Source organism: Balaenoptera musculus, chromosome 18 (assembly GCF_009873245.2).
Source record: "Balaenoptera musculus isolate JJ_BM4_2016_0621 chromosome 18, mBalMus1.pri.v3, whole genome shotgun sequence".
In the NCBI taxonomy this organism is placed as follows: domain Eukaryota; kingdom Metazoa; phylum Chordata; class Mammalia; order Artiodactyla; family Balaenopteridae; genus Balaenoptera; species Balaenoptera musculus.
In genome coordinates, this window is record NC_045802.1 from 68,942,548 (window position 1) to 68,958,134 (window position 15,587).

The 15,587-nt window shown below is 37.2% G+C and overlaps 1 protein-coding gene across 2 annotated transcripts in view; it reads left to right on the forward strand.

Moving 5' to 3' along the window:
• The window catches only part of PCCA (propionyl-CoA carboxylase subunit alpha), a 373,229-nt gene that overhangs the window by 6,652 nt on the left and 350,990 nt on the right, over positions 1–15,587 (forward strand). For both annotated transcript variants that reach the window (XM_036831147.1, XM_036831149.1), the window contains exons 2-4: positions 3,632–3,709; positions 9,114–9,161; positions 9,274–9,342. In XM_036831147.1, coding sequence (XP_036687042.1) covers positions 3,632–3,709; positions 9,114–9,161; positions 9,274–9,342 — 195 coding nt within the window. The remainder of the gene's footprint in view (positions 1–3,631; positions 3,710–9,113; positions 9,162–9,273; positions 9,343–15,587) is intronic.

Below are 15,587 nucleotides of genomic sequence, written 5' to 3' on the forward strand. Positions count from 1 at the left end.
TTCTTTTCTAAGTGTGGAAAATATAGGAAATCTTTATTCTTGCAGAAGAGAACCAATGCAGTACATTATTGGGAAGTCATTTTGGATACACTGACCTTTCTCCTTTTGGCTGTCATAGGCTAAATAGTCCTTATAAATAGAGTTGATTAAAGTTTCTCCTTCGAACGCTTGCTCTAGGAAGTATCTTAAAAGAATTTTGGACTGGGCTTGTAGCCAGTTTTTTATATGCTTAAGAAAAATAATGAACATTAAAAATGCTATGTAGAGGTCCAGATTAGCAGAGTTCTACTAACTTGTCCCTTGTATTAAAAAAAAAAAAAAAATTATGTTGTAGCTCTACAAAATTATCTGATTTTTGACTTGTGTTCTTTATAACTTTGAACTTCTGTGAAGGTCTGCCAGAAGTAAACAGGAACACAAGAGAGCCATTGTGGGGCTGACTGCAAACCAGTTTGGGCTTGCTGTGGGAATGGCCCAAACTCTTGTTTTTCCTCAGTAGTTTGTTCTGATTGCTTGTACCATGTCTACTTCTAGTTCCTTGGCTGACTAGGGGCATCTATGTTTTTTTAATTTTGGGGCCACATTATCACAAATTCATACGTGTACAAGCTGTATGCTTTCTTTTTTTGATAATGGTGGTAAAATATAATCTGTTCGATCTGCAGAACCAACTATTTAAAAATAGTAATAAAAAGATTTTAAAAACTCCAATTTGATCAGTTAGGTGTAGTGCTAGTTCTTCTCCTACATTTTGGTCAGGTGTGATTTGTAAGAGTTGATTTAGTTTTAAGAACTGTGTGGTATAGACATTTTTGAGTTTTATGTTATTGGTAGTTTCCTGAAAGTAAATGTGTATTACATTGAGTCAGCTGACCCAAACATTTCTCAGAGCTTGAATTGTTCTAGGTTAGAAACTGTTCTGTTGGGACCAAGTTTAGCTTAGTCCATTTTTCATGAGACCATCTGATGAGATAGAGTCCTGAGATTTTTATTCCCAAAGGTATTCTAGAAACTTAATGCTTAATTCATATTTATTTCAATCTCTGAAATTAGCTCTATTTCCACCAAATAGCTCAGCGTTTGTTGCTCTCGGAGCAGTTCAGCAGTGAGATCCGTGTCACCATCTTCTTGGCCCACATGTTCAGTTTGGATTAACTGCATATCCTTCATAATTGTCCGATGCTTGCACACGTTAGAATCCCTGTACTAAGCTCTTGTTTTTTGAATAATAGTGGTGTAGGTTAGTAGGGACCTTACAGAAAACTCATCTGAGCTTTCATTTCTCAGTAGAGGGCAGAGGAGTTAAAGTGGTTTGCCCGTGTCCTAGAAATAAGTGTCAGCTGAGCTAGGGTTAGAACTCAGGTTCCTTGATTTCTTCTCCCAGAGCTCTTTCCCAGGCGGTATTCTGGGAAATGTTCCCTTCCCCAGACATAAACATCACTGTTTATTCTCTCTCTCCAAAGCTAATTAGAATACCTAAAATGTCTACCCCAGATTGTGTTTTGTCTCTGGAAGACTCACATTTGTTTTTTGCCATCAGGAATCAGTTACGCCCTTTATTTGTTAGTGACTAAAGACACATGTATGATTTTGCCTTTTGTAAAAGGATATGTTGACATGTTCCTACAACAGACCATTATGTGCCTTATGATATTAGGAAAAATTTGTAAAACTGTAAACTGTCTTGTTTCATTTTATAAAATTGATAGGAAGCTGGTATGCTATTTACTTTCTTGTGTAAATATCCTAGCGCTACCTTGCAGCAGAATAAATGTGAGAAATTCCCAGGTAGGTTTTGCTTTTCTTTATATTTAGAGTTTGCTTTCTGCATTGGCTGAGGCTGTAAACACAAGATATGATTTTTAGGGGAGGGAGTATTATCTTTATCCTATTAAGTTTGATATGAGAGTAAAGTTGGCAGATGATAGCTATTCTGCTGAGGGCAGTGGAAGACTGAATTTTTATTTGAACACATAGGAGTGGTGAGACCCCCTTGGTAGATTGTTTTTTACCCTAAATCATATCTTTGCACAGATGTTAGTGTTAATGTGGGAAGTGCCACCACTTGTATTATCTCAAAATAAAAAACTTCAGAATGCTTTTAATAGATCTGTGCTTAAATCTTGTTACCCTTACAGCCTAGCCCTTGTGACTTGAAAAATTAAAATTCTTGAGACTCAGTTTTCTCATTTTTAACATTGGGACTAAAACTCTTTAACTCACAGGGATGCTTGCATGACTATGAGAGCGAGTTTTGGTCTGTGAAAGAGACACAGTAATAAAGTCAGTTTTCTTCCCGTTCTCAGTTCATTGTTCATCACCAGTCCTTTTTACTTGGTAATGCAGGTTTTGTTTTGTAAAGTGTATGTTTCCTATCTGTTACCTTCACTTTTGCATAAAGATTACATTTTGTAATTTGGGGCTTGATACTTCTAAAAAAATAACTGTATACATCTTTTTCATTTTAAAATGTTGCTATAAAAATTTTTTGCTTCCTATTTGAGTTATGCTCTTAGAAAATTCTCCGACGTAGTACCTGTTGCCTTTTGCCCCCGTCCCACCCCCCTTTTTTTTGGCTGCGTTGGATGTTGGTTGCTGCTCGCGGGGTCTTTAGTTGCAACGAGCAGGGGCTACTCTTCCTTGAGATGCGCGGGCTTCTCATTGCGGTGGCTTCTCTTTGTGCAGAGCATGGGCTCTAGGCGTGCGGGCTTCAGAAGTTGCAGCACATGGGCTCAGTAGTTGCGGCACGAGGTCCCCAGAGCATGCGGGCTTCAGTAGTTGTGGCTCACAGGCTCTAGAGCACAGGCTCAGTAGTTGTGGCGCACGGGCTTAGTTGCTTCTCAGCACGTGGGATCTTCCTGGACCAGGGATCGAACCTGTGTCCCCTGCATTGGCAGGTGGATTCTTAACCACTGGACCACCAGGGAAGTCCCCCCCCCCCCCCCGCCTTTTTTTTCTTGGTCTACCTTCATCAGTGACTACTGGCTAAAATATTTTCTTAAACTTTGGCTATAACCTTTATTAGTGATTATTCTTAATGGTTTAAAGGCTTAAGATACACTTTTTCCACAAACATTTATGGTAATGAATTAGAAGTGAACTTGATTATTAGTATTACCTTTTCATTTTTATCTGCCAAACCACGTTTATACCGGAATAAGTAAAATAAGAAATCATGTTTAAGACATTAGCAAATAAAAAATAATATTTTGTTATTTTCTGGCCCCTGTTAAAATTGAAGCTCTTTGAAGGCCAAGTCGCTTGTTTTATGTTGTATAAAGTTCTGCGTGGTATGTGACATTCTGATCCTGCCGTATCAGTCTGCATGATCAGAAAGACCTTTCTTCTAATTTTACTTGACCCATTGACTCTTATTATACTTTTCTGGAGATTGTTTTGATGCCTTTGGTTTCCTCATGTGTGCCAAGGGGATGTGTCTAGTTATGATTTACCTTCTATAGTTATGGTATGTTGCTTAGAACTACATATATTGATTGATGAAACACTGTAGCTAGAAGCATACTGGAAGAATTACCCTGAAAAATATTTACTTGAAAATGAATGAACTTGAAAAATAAAGTTCATTCAAGTATCTGTAGTTTATTTCACTTTCTCTTTTTTCTTTTGGTAGCATGTTCCACATTATTCAAGACGGCATTTAGTGGTGTCTCGTAGTCTCTGTTCAGCGGGATATGATTCTAATGAAAAAGTAAGTATTTAAAAAATACTTTTAACAGCTAAGTTATAATGGTTTTACTTTGTTGCCTCCACGTTATGTTCACTGGGCAGATTGCATTTTATTGATGCTGTGTAATTATTTATTGCTCTACATCATAGGTTTTATAAGTGCTCAATCTTTGTTCCTTTTTTCACTGTGAGCCACAACTTGAGTCTTTAAATTTTGTATTTTTACCTATACCACAAATCAAATAAATTTACAATGTGTTTCCCTTGTTTTCAGCAGGATCCCTAATACAACATTCTTTCTTAGACTAGGCAGTTGAGAGATTTTGATTAAACTATTGGGTTTTTTTTTTCATTTACTTAATATTTGTAAGATTCATTTTGAGTGAAGGCAATTATGGGTATTGTAAATTTTGGGACAGGGAAATTCCAGTTAAAATCTTGATATATGATCATGTTTGAGGCTTGTAAGAGGAGAGATAAAGGAACTAGAAGTGGTGATTGGAGGTGAGACATGTGGTTAAGTAGAGATGGTTCAAGTTGAATGTCATTAAAAGTAGAACTAATATGAATGATTATCTGAGAATGAAATAGTGTTCTAAATTGTCTGTTGACGTATGCAAAACTAATCAAAAGAATCTGGAGCCTCGGGGAAAAAAGGGTGTATATCACTGCAGTTCAAAAGAAATATAATGTGGACACAATTGTAGGGCATATGTAATTTTATATTTTCTAATAGCCACATTAAAAAGAAACAGGTGAAATTAACTTTAATGTATTTTATTTTATTTTATTATTTTTTATGTTTTGGCCGTGCCACAAGGCATGAGGGATCTTAGTTCCCCGACCAGGGATTGAACCCATGCCCCCTGCATTGGAAGCACGGAGTCTTAACCACTGGATCCCAGGGAAGTCCTGGCATTGATAATACAGTGTTTAAAACTTGCACCATTATACTCTGATTATGTCGCATCATGGTGTGTTTTGACAAAAATACCCAGGTGTGAACTCTGGCTTTACTGCTAGTTAACTTTGCCGGTGACTTAGGCAAGTGATTATGCCTCATCAGGCCTCAATGTTCTCATTTTAAAATTGGGATTTTATCAAAACTGACCTCATAGGACTCTTAACGAGGATTAATGAGGTAGTACGCAGAAGGGATTTGCCACAGTACCTGGCATATAGAAAGCATGTGCCCCAAATGTCAGCTGCTTAATATTATCCTTAACTGTTTTGTTCATTCAGTTTTGTACATTTGGAAACTGAAGCTCAAAACCCACAATAGTAAGTGTAAGCTGGGTGTAAACGCAAGTCTGTCTTTCTCCTGAGCTGGTGGGTTTACCCACTGTGCTGTACTCCTTCTCGGAAGTGCTTGGTGAGTGACTCGGGGTCTAGAGTTCTGCCGTCATTCCTCCAAGTACCCGGTGGAACAGGCCAGCTCAGCCCTTCTCTTGGTCCCTGAATGGAGAGAGGTGTCCTTGGTGGTTTTAGATGCCAGCTATGATCTAAACATAGGGAAGGGAAAAAAGGAAGGAGGGGTAGAGAGAGAACGGATTAAAAGAAAATAACTTAAAAAAATTCTCATGAAACTTCCAGTGTGTTTTTTACCCCATGACAGCAATAGCAAAGGTATAAAACAGTTGCTACACACCCCAGTGTTCATAGCAGCATTATTTACAGTTGTCAAGACATGGAAACAACCTAAGTGTCCACCACCAGATGAATGGATAAAGAAGATATGGTATATGTACACAATGGAATACTACTCAGCCATAAAAAGGAATGAAAATTGACCATTTGCAGCAACATGGATGGACTTGGAGGGCATTTTGCTGAGTGAAATAAGTCAGACAGAGAAAGACAAATACTATATGATATCACTTATATGTGGAATCTAAAAGATACAACAAACTAGTGAATATAACGTAAAACAAGCAGACTCACAGATACAGAGAACAAAGTAGTGGTACCTGTGTGTCGGGCAACATAGGGGTGCAGCAGTGGGAGGTACAGACCATTGGGTACCTCAGTACCCAGTAGTTTATCTCAGTACCCAACCAGGCTCAAGGATGTATCGTACAACACAGGGAATATAGCCAATATTTTGTAACAACTGTAAATGGAAAGTAACCTTTAAAAATTGTATAAAAATAAAAAATTTAAAAAACAAACAGCTGCTGCAAAAGTTCTTTATCTCTCATGGTACCTGAAAGCCCCCTGGCTTCAAGGATTCAGGTTCCTGGCTTAAAGTTGTTTTTGTTTTTCCCCTTAGAGTATCTTCGGAGTGTCTTATATACGGCTCTCCAGATACAGGATAAAGTCCCAGGTCTTTAAATGACATGAACGAGATGAAATGAAATGAAAGAAGGTCCTTCCTTAATCCGGCCTTTTTACCCCAGCTTTATTTGCCACAGTGCCCCCATACTTGTTTTGTGCTTGAGCTGTCTTAAAAATTACTTGTAGTTTTTCAGTGCTACTGTCTGCTTTCAATGTCACTGCCTTAATGCATGCTGTTCACTCTCTCCCTTTGCTGCACTTAACACAGCTGTGTTGTAGTGCTTAACACATTTTGTTGTGATTGTGCCATACTGTACACTGAAGTTATCGAATGCACTTGATGTTTACCTGTAATTGTTGATGTAGAGGGAGAGATTGGTTTAGGGAATTCCCTGGCGGTCCAGTGGTTAAGACTCTGTGCTCTTACTGCCAGCAGCCCAGGTTCAATCCCTGGTCTGGGAACTAAGATCCCACAAGCCACATGGTGCGGCTCTCCCCCCAAAAAAGTTGGTTTAACTTTATTTGTATGGGGACTTCCCTGGCGGTCCAGTGGTTAAGATTCCACGCTTCCACTGCAGGAGGCGCGGGTTTGATCCCTGGTTCGGGGAAGTAAGATCCCGCATGAAGCATGGCGCAGCCAAAAAAAAAAAAAAAAACAAAGGCTAATTAAAAAAATTATTTGTATATGTATTCTTTTATATGCATAGCCTACCTGAAAGAATATTCAGGAAACTAGTAGTAGTTGCCTTTGGGGCAAGGGCCTAGGTGTCCCTACAGTGTGTCCCCTTGTGTACCTTCTAAATTCTGAACCATATTCATCTGTTACTTAGTTAAAAGAAAATCTTAGGTATGGAAGATTAATTGATATTAGCGTTATTGAGCTTGTGTACTAATTGGTAATCCATTAATAGTCCTGTATTAGGGTTCTTCAGAGAAACAGAACCAGTAGGAGACATAGGGAGATTTTTTTATCGGCTCACATAATTATGGAGGCTGAGAAGTCCCACCACAATCTGCTGTGGCAAGCTGGAGACCCAGGAAAGCTGGTACTGAAATTCTAGTCCAGGTCGAAAGGTCTGGGAACCAGGGGAGCTGATGGTGTACGTCCCAGTCCAAGGCTAGGAGAAGACCAGTGTTCCAGCTCAATCCGGCAGGCAGAACTAATCCTCCCTTCCTCCACTTTTTAGTCTGTCAGGCCCTCAGTGGACTGGATGATGCCCACCCACGTTGGGGAGGGCTGTCTGCTTTACCGAGTCCACTGATTCAACGTTAGTCTCATCTAGAAACACGCCCACAGAGAAAACGTGTAGTCTGAACACCCTGTGGACCAGTCACGTTGCACATAAAACTAACCATCACAAGCCCTGAACAGAGATGAATAGAAATGTGTGAGGTGCAGTGTTCATTTTGGTACAGATTTATCCCTGTTGGAATCACACTCCTGGGTTTGTGATCTGGTTTGTGGCCCAAAGGAACGAATAACGATACTCTAGCTAACACCTACTGAGTATATATTATGTGCTAGGCACTACTCTAAACACTTTAAGGGTGTTAATCATATTCCCGCAACCCCTTGTGGCAGGTGCTATTCTTACTCTCATTTTACGTACCAGGAAATGAGGGTTCAGGAGGACGACTTGTCTACAGAAGAGCACGTGGTAGTGTTGGGATTCCAGCCTGGACAGTTTGGCTCCAGACTGGCTTTTAACCATTATTCAGCTTCTTGGATAGGAATTAGGGTGGAATTTGTACTCCCTGTAATATTATGATGTCAGTAATTTGTTATATTTACTGTAACAGTTGCTTAATGTGTAACTTTCAGTGTTTGTGCTGCTTTTATCAGATGTAGTGTGTTTAATACTTAATAAAAATTCACATTTTAAAATGCAGTTCAAGGAAGTATGAACATTTTTTTTCTTCGAATATGCTTATTGTTTAACAGGAATTTACCATGAGCAGATGAGAATAGAAAGGCAGATGATTTTACAGCCTCACGCCTGAGGTGAGATTAGGATATTTTAAGGGCCTATCTGCTCAAGGCTCTGAATGACTCAGGATTCTATCAAATTAGGAATTTACCAGTTTTAAGGTAGAGGCTTGTCTCAGTTTGGTGGAATAATCCATGTGTGATATAAAGGTTAAATCAAGACTTTAAAGGCCTATTCCAGTTCTGAGATTCTGTGATTACCTGTTGGGTTAAAATATAGCTTTAAGTTATATGAGTACTTTTAAGATCATATATAACTTTAACTTTACTTTTAGAACTATAACTAAAACTTTAAAAAATAGTTCCATTTAACGTGTAACAATTCACTAACCTAGCAATCGTTGTGTACTAAAATGTGTTGCATCCAAATTACTTATAATTGTTTGTGTGCACTTCTTTAAAAGGATTAGCCTGTACAGTTTTAGAGTAGGGAGAGAACCTTGTTAAATAGTTTCCCATTAGAATGTTATCAATTTATATATGTGGAAATCAAGAGATTTCAATCTACAGAGATTGATTTGTTTAGAGTCAAATAGATCATTAATGGCAAAGCTGGGCTTAGAATTTAGGTCTCTAGCCCCACACAGAATGGAACTTCTTTTTCTGTTATATGGCCTCAGCTGTTTCAAAATTTGGTGGTTATTCAAACTTAACATTGTACTCAAATAGCATAACCTGCTTTGTCTGGGAATCTTCGGAAATAAGCATAAATAGTATCTGTTCCCATTTATCAAAAGTATCATTTAATGCTGTGGCCCAATCCCAAAGAGATAGCATATAAATTATATCAGACTTCCCTTTGATAAACATAATAGAATTTCCCTGAATTTAGAAAATAATCAAGTAAATTCTCAAGCAATTTTTTCTAAAGTTTCTTAGTATTCTGAAATATCATTTGAAGATCATCTTTTGGCAAGAGAATTTAGTCCCCTTATGAATTGTCTAACCTAGTCAATTGATGCTTTAACAGGATAACTATAACGCCAGATCCTACCAGATGAGTTTAGTAGCAGCCTGGTTGTAAATAACATATGTATAGTATTTAATACTACTATAGGAAATAATGTTTATTAGGATCATGCCCAATGGTAATTGTGGAAAAGCTTGGTGTTTTCTGGTCCCAAAGCGAGAGTAACAATTTCTTACGTGTTTTTTCTCTTTTTAGACTTTTGATAAAATACTTGTTGCTAATAGAGGAGAAATTGCATGTAGGGTGAGTGGAATTTTAATCTTAATTTCCGTTTTACTCTGTGAATTTTATTATTATTAAATCTCTTTAAATATGAATTACTGTTAATAGATAACATTAATGTACTTTAATATAGGTTATTAAAACTTGCAAGAAGATGGGCATTAAGACGGTTGCCATCCACAGTGATGTTGATGCTAGTTCTGTAAGTATATTTGCTTTGTTTGAATCAGGACCTTATTTTGGATCAAATAGAAAAAAAGTGAAAGATGTAGGGTTTTTTTTGTTGGCCTGAAAAGGTACACAATTAAAAAAAATACCTGTTTAATTACTCACTCTTGTATTAAGCAAAATGGGAGCATCATAATGTCTTCAATATGTGTCTTAACTCTTTTATTTTCAAGGCTTTAAAAGCCTAGAATAGAATAAAAATTTGGTAAACTGATTCTGGTCACCAAGTACATTTAAGCAAAGCATGAGAAAGTTAGATTCAAAGATTAATGAAATGTTGTTTTTTTTTTTTTTAATTTATTTTCTTTTATTTATTTTTGGCTGAGTTGTGTCTTTGTTACTGAGCGCGGGCTTTCTCTAGTTGCAGTGAGCGGGGGCTACTCTTTGTTGTGGTGTGCGGGCTTCTCATTGCGGTGGCTTCTCTTGTTGTGGAGCATGGGCTCTAAGCGTGCAGGCTTCATTAGTTGTGGCTTGCGGGCTCTAGAGCGCAGGCTCAGTAGTTGTGGCGCACGGGCTTAGTTGCTCTGCGGCATGTGGGATCTTCCCCGTCCAGGACTCGAACCCGGTCCCCTGCATTGGCAGGTGGATTCTTAACCACTGTGCCACCAGGGAAGCCCTAATGAAATGTTTATACAATGCTGCCTTATGGGAGCACATGTCCGCACTCCATGTGCTCCAGTGTCACTCGGGATGCTTTTGTTTTGTAATGTAATTGTTTAACCTTCTTAAATGCTTTACCGTGTGCAGCTGAAAGTTAGATAAATGAAAGATAGGCTAATGCTAATTGGCATGAACAAAAGAAGGTATAGCGTAAAGCAGTGACTGATATATAATTTTATTGGGGATTTTTATCAAAACAGGCATTTTTAGCAGTAATAAACTATGAATGAGTAGAAAAAAATCCCATGGGAAAAGTGTATGAATTATTGGAACTGTATGGAATGAAATGTAAGTAGTTGTACTTTGATATAAGTTACTGTTTTTCATTCTTTCACACAACTTCTGATAACAGGACCTATTGGTAATGTCAGCTTTTATCGTATAGTAATTTAATGCAAAGACTCTTCAGTCTTTGTGATTTTAAAATTTTATCTAGAAGTATGTTGTTCCTGTTGTCTTATGTGACTCTCTTCCTTTTTTAAAAAACAAAATGGAAATGATTGCAAGCTACTCTAATTTCCCCAGAATAAAGGTTAAGTATTTATATTATCTAGTTTATTTGGCTGGTGCATTTAAAATATTTATCCTTTACTTTAAAAGTAATTAAGCAGTTAAAAAAACTTGTTTTGCATGTATACTGTTTGATTTTTTTTGAATATTAGTTTCTGGCTTCTTTACTAATAATCTGTTTTAACTGTGATAGTTTCAGTAGTTTATATTCCTCACAAAATATTCATGAAATAATGAGAAAACTGTTGCTTTAATGTCATTCGTGATTGGTAAACTAAGGCATTTACCAATAGTAAAGCTCCTTCAGAAAAAAGTTTGTGTTACCGTCAAGCTAGTAGTAGATTTAAAATTCACTCTTCTCATCTTGTGTTTATTTTTCAGTGTATTAGCTCAGGCTGTGTTTTCATTCATGAGTAAATTGAGAGAGAAAAATGTTTGAATTGTGGACAATCACTGTTTTTATTTCAAGCCTAACAACAACCTTTCACTTGTAATTTTTTTTTTCATATCACAGTATAGTTAATTCTCTATGCTGTGTTCTCACAGAGGTGACTGTTGGCATATAGCCAAAATTATTTATATTTCAGCTTTTTCCTATTTGTTTATATTTCAGTGTGGTATTACAGAATAATCTACTTCTGTAAGCTGTTGCTCCAAAGAGCATGACTAACTTTTCTCACTGTTACATTTCTAGCTTTGTGGACAGTCACTTTCCAGACTTTGGCAAAACTGGTTTCAAAAGAGTTGGTTTGAGTTTTAAGTCTTTGTCATTTATCCTTCCTGAAGCAGAGGTGGTAGTTTTTATATTTTAAAGACTTTTAGCCACTTTTTTTTTTTTTTTTTTTAACCAGAGATTATGATATATAGTTTAAAATAAGATTTGCCAGGCCCCACGATGGGAAGCAAGCAATGCATGCTTGGTCAAAACTTCCTCTTTATATGACCTCCTGTAAGTCGGTTTCTAGAAAGATACTATAAGTAAAAGCAGGATAATAATGATGGTTAGAATGTTCAAAGTTTGATTTAAGCCTTAGAAATAGGGCCGGATTTGCTATTTGGTTTCTGCTTCAGCCTCAAGAAAGACAAAAAGGTGAATTCCTCTAACAGCATATTTTGCTTCTTTAACGTGTGATCACAAAGGTTACCATCATATCTAATGAACTGTATAATATTGGTATTATGAACAAGGCATGCTATTCAGATGTATTATAAATGTTTCAATATTGATTTTCAAGAGGTGAGCATTTTCAGTGTTACTTGGAGTAAAAAAATCTTACATGCTTCATGTGTTAATTTCATAAATTGAAATGTAAATACTATTATAGTAGGAAAATACTGCAACAGTTGATTGTGAAAACTGTTAATTTTATGTTAAAAGCAACTAATTTTTAAGCAGTTAAGCAGGGGAAGAAGACTAACAGTTATTACAACTATTAAGTGGTAAGTCACACAAAGAAGGAAAGCCAAGTAACTTGCAAACAATGAATGTTGAATGGGAAAAAGTTGACTTTTAAAGACGATTATGCAGTTTTCTTCCATTGGTCCCTTCCATTAAAATGGTGCATTCCCCCCCCTTTTAAAATTAATTTTGGCGGGGTGAGTCGTTGAATCCACGTGCAGGTTTGTCCCACAACAACTTCTCATCTAACATTTTTGCATTCACCAATGAAAATTGCCTGACACTGTGATTACTTTGGTTGCATTTGTCATCTTTGCTGTCTTTTGAGGAGTCTGTTGGGTCTACGGCTCCTTTTTGAATCTGCCTGGTTTTTTTTTTTTTTTTGGTTTTTTTTTGGTTTTTTTTTTAAAGCACATTTTATTTTTATTTTTGGCTGTGCCATGTGGCTTGCGGGATCTTAGTTCCCTGACCAGGGATTGAGCCCGCGCCCTTGGCAGTGAAAGTGCGGAGTACTAACCCCTGGACTGCCAGGAAATTCCCTGCCTGATTTTTGTTTTGTCTTTTTTCTTACGTATTTTAGTCCTTTCGTGTCTTATTTATAGCATACTTATTTTAAAGGTTCTATCGTTTTATTTTACTTCAAGATCTTACGCATCTATTTCTATTTCTGACTCTTCCTCACAATGGATTGTTTCCTCACATATGTAGATTTTGTCTTGTGACCGCATATTTGGTATCTTTATTGTTGAACTCCGCATGGTTTGGGTTGTCCAGGGTATCACTGACTAATTTTTATATTAATTGCTTGGCACGAAGGTTGCTGAATTATGAGGATGGGTCAAAACAAGATGAAACTACACACACACAGACACACACACACGCGCGCGCGCGCGCACACACACACCCTCCCTCCCTCCCTCCCTCCCTCTGTTAGACAGGCCCATGGTTTCTAATTTCCTGAGGAGACTTTTTCCTTTACTTTGAAGCACAGCTGATAATAGGTGTGTCTTCTACCTATTTAGTAGATTATTTAAACCCCACCCCCCTTCACTGAGGATGTAGTCTTTGTTGTGCCATGTGGGATCTAGCTCCCCAACCAGGGATCGAACCCGGACCCCCTGCACTGGGAGCGTGGAGTCTTAGCCACTGGAGCACCAGGGAAGTCCTGAGGATGTAACCTTTGAGCAACATGGCCTTATATAGGAGTTTTCCTTCAAATCTTCAGCTCACACATGGTTCCTTTCTCTGAGAGTTAAAACTCAGTTCTCTAGGTTATTCAGATCCCTACTTATACTCTCCAAGATTAGTGGTATCGGCTCTAGTGGATACTGTCTGGCTTTTAGCTTCTTCTTCGTTTTTGATCCCTAGGGATTGCTTGTGGTTTCTTGTAAGCCAAACTGTTCATTTAAAGAAGTTTGTTATATTTAATCTGGGATTTTTAGGTGCTTCTAGGGAGGGTTTGCAGTTATCAGTCTAGTTTGCTTATTGTTGGATTGTCTTAAAATAGTATGATATCTTATTCTCTGTTGAGGAAGTTCTCTTGCTTTCTTTGAGAAGACTAACCCAGAGCAGTCTCGAAGTCAGGCTTTACCCAGGAAAACAGTTCATACGTATTGATGAGATTAGTGCAACTGCATCCAGGGGATGAGGCCAGAGTCAACAAGCAGTGTAAAGTACTCCAGTGGGAAATGGTCAGGGCCAGAGAGAGCAAAATAGAGGTTAAGCCTCTTATCAAGTCATGAATTGTCTTTTATGTGTCATTCTCCAGGCCCTTATTAATTCTTTGAAAAGATTTGTGGAGAATGGTTTATGAGGGGAAAATGGTCCTAGTGGAAAACTGTATCCTGCTGGGATTGTGATAGGCATTGTGTTTTATCTGTAGATCAGTTTGAGAAATATCTTTATCTCGACATTTTTAAGTCCTCCTATATATGAGCATGGATATTCCATTTGATGTTGTTCCACTTATTTACGTTGCTTTAATTTCTTTCAACAATGTTTTGTAGTTTTCAGAGTATAAGTTTTGCACTTACTTTGCTATATTTATTCCTAAGTAGTTTAATATTATTTCTGAGGCTATTAGAATTGCGATTTTATTCTCATTTTTTTTTTTTGGCTGCACCATGAGGCTTGCAGGATCTTCGTTCCCTAACCAGGTATCGAACCTGTGCCCCCTGCAGTGGAAGCGTGGTGTCCTAACCACCGGACCTCCAGGGAATTCCCTAGAATTGCAATTTCTTAATTTCAATTTTTATTGTTAATTGCAGGTGTATAGTAATACAGTTGATTTTTTTATAGTGATTTTGTGTCTTACAACCTTGCTGAACTTACTAGTTCTAATAGTTTTAAGAAATATAATAGATTCCTTAAGATTCTCTCTAGAAGATCATGTCATGTGTAAAGAGAGATAGGTTTACTTCTTTCTTTTCTAACTGGATGCTTTTTATTTCATAGTCTTGCCTGATTTCCCTGGCTTTAATTTCCAGAATGATACTGAAAAGGAGTGGTGAGAGCAGACATCCTATTTTGTTCCTCGTCTTAGGGGGAAAACATTCAGTATTCCACAACTAAGTTTGATTTAGGCTCTGGGATTTTCATAAATTCCCATTATTAGGTTGAGGAAGTGCCCTGCTGTTCCTAGTTTGTTGAGAGTTTTTGTCATGATTGGGTGTTGGATTTTTTTCAAATGCTTTTGCTGTGTCTACTGAGATGATAATGTGGTTTTTATCCTTTATTCCATTGATATGGTATATTACATTAATTAATTAATTTTTGGATGTTAAACTAGCCTTGCATTCCTGGGATAAATCACACTTGGTCATGATGTATAGTCCTTTGTGTATATTGCTGGATTCAGTTTGCTGGTGTTTTGTAGAGAATTTTTCATCCATGTTTATAAGAGATGTTGGTCGATAGATTTCTTTTCGTTTGATGTCTTTGTTTTTGGTATCAGAGTGATACTGGCCTCATAGTATAAGATGGGAAGTGTTCTCTCATCTTCTGTTGTTTTGGAAGAGTTTGTGAAGAATTGGTATTATTCCTTAAATGTTTGGTGGAGTTCACCAGTGAAGCCATCTGGGTCTGAGCTTTTCTCTGTGGGTAGTTGTTTGATTACTAATTCAGTCTCTTGTAGATTTATTGAGATTTTCTATTTCTTCCTGAGTTAGTGTCTATAGTTTGTCTTTCTAGGAACTTGTCCATTTCATCTTAAGTTATCATTTATTGTTATGTGATTGTTTATAGTATGTCTTTATCTTTTTATTTTTATAAGGCTGGCAGTAATGTCTCTTTCATTCCTGGTTTTAGTTATTTGAGTTTTTTCATTTTTTCTTTGTCATTTTAGCTAATGGTTTTCCGTTTCATTGACCTTTTCAAAGAACCAACTTTTGGTCTCACTGATTTCTCTCTTTTTAAATTCTCTACTTCATTTCTATTTACACTAGTTTTTGTTTCCTTCATTCTGATTGCTGTGGGTTTAGTTTGCTCTTTTAAAAAATAGTTTCTTAAAGTAGAAAACTAGGTTGTTTTGAGGTCTTTTTAATATGGGTGTTTGTTCATTTTTCTCTATTGTTTTAGCTGCATTCCCTGTTTTGACATATTGTATCTTCATTTTCATTTCTGAAAGTAATTTCTGGTTGCCCTTGTGATTT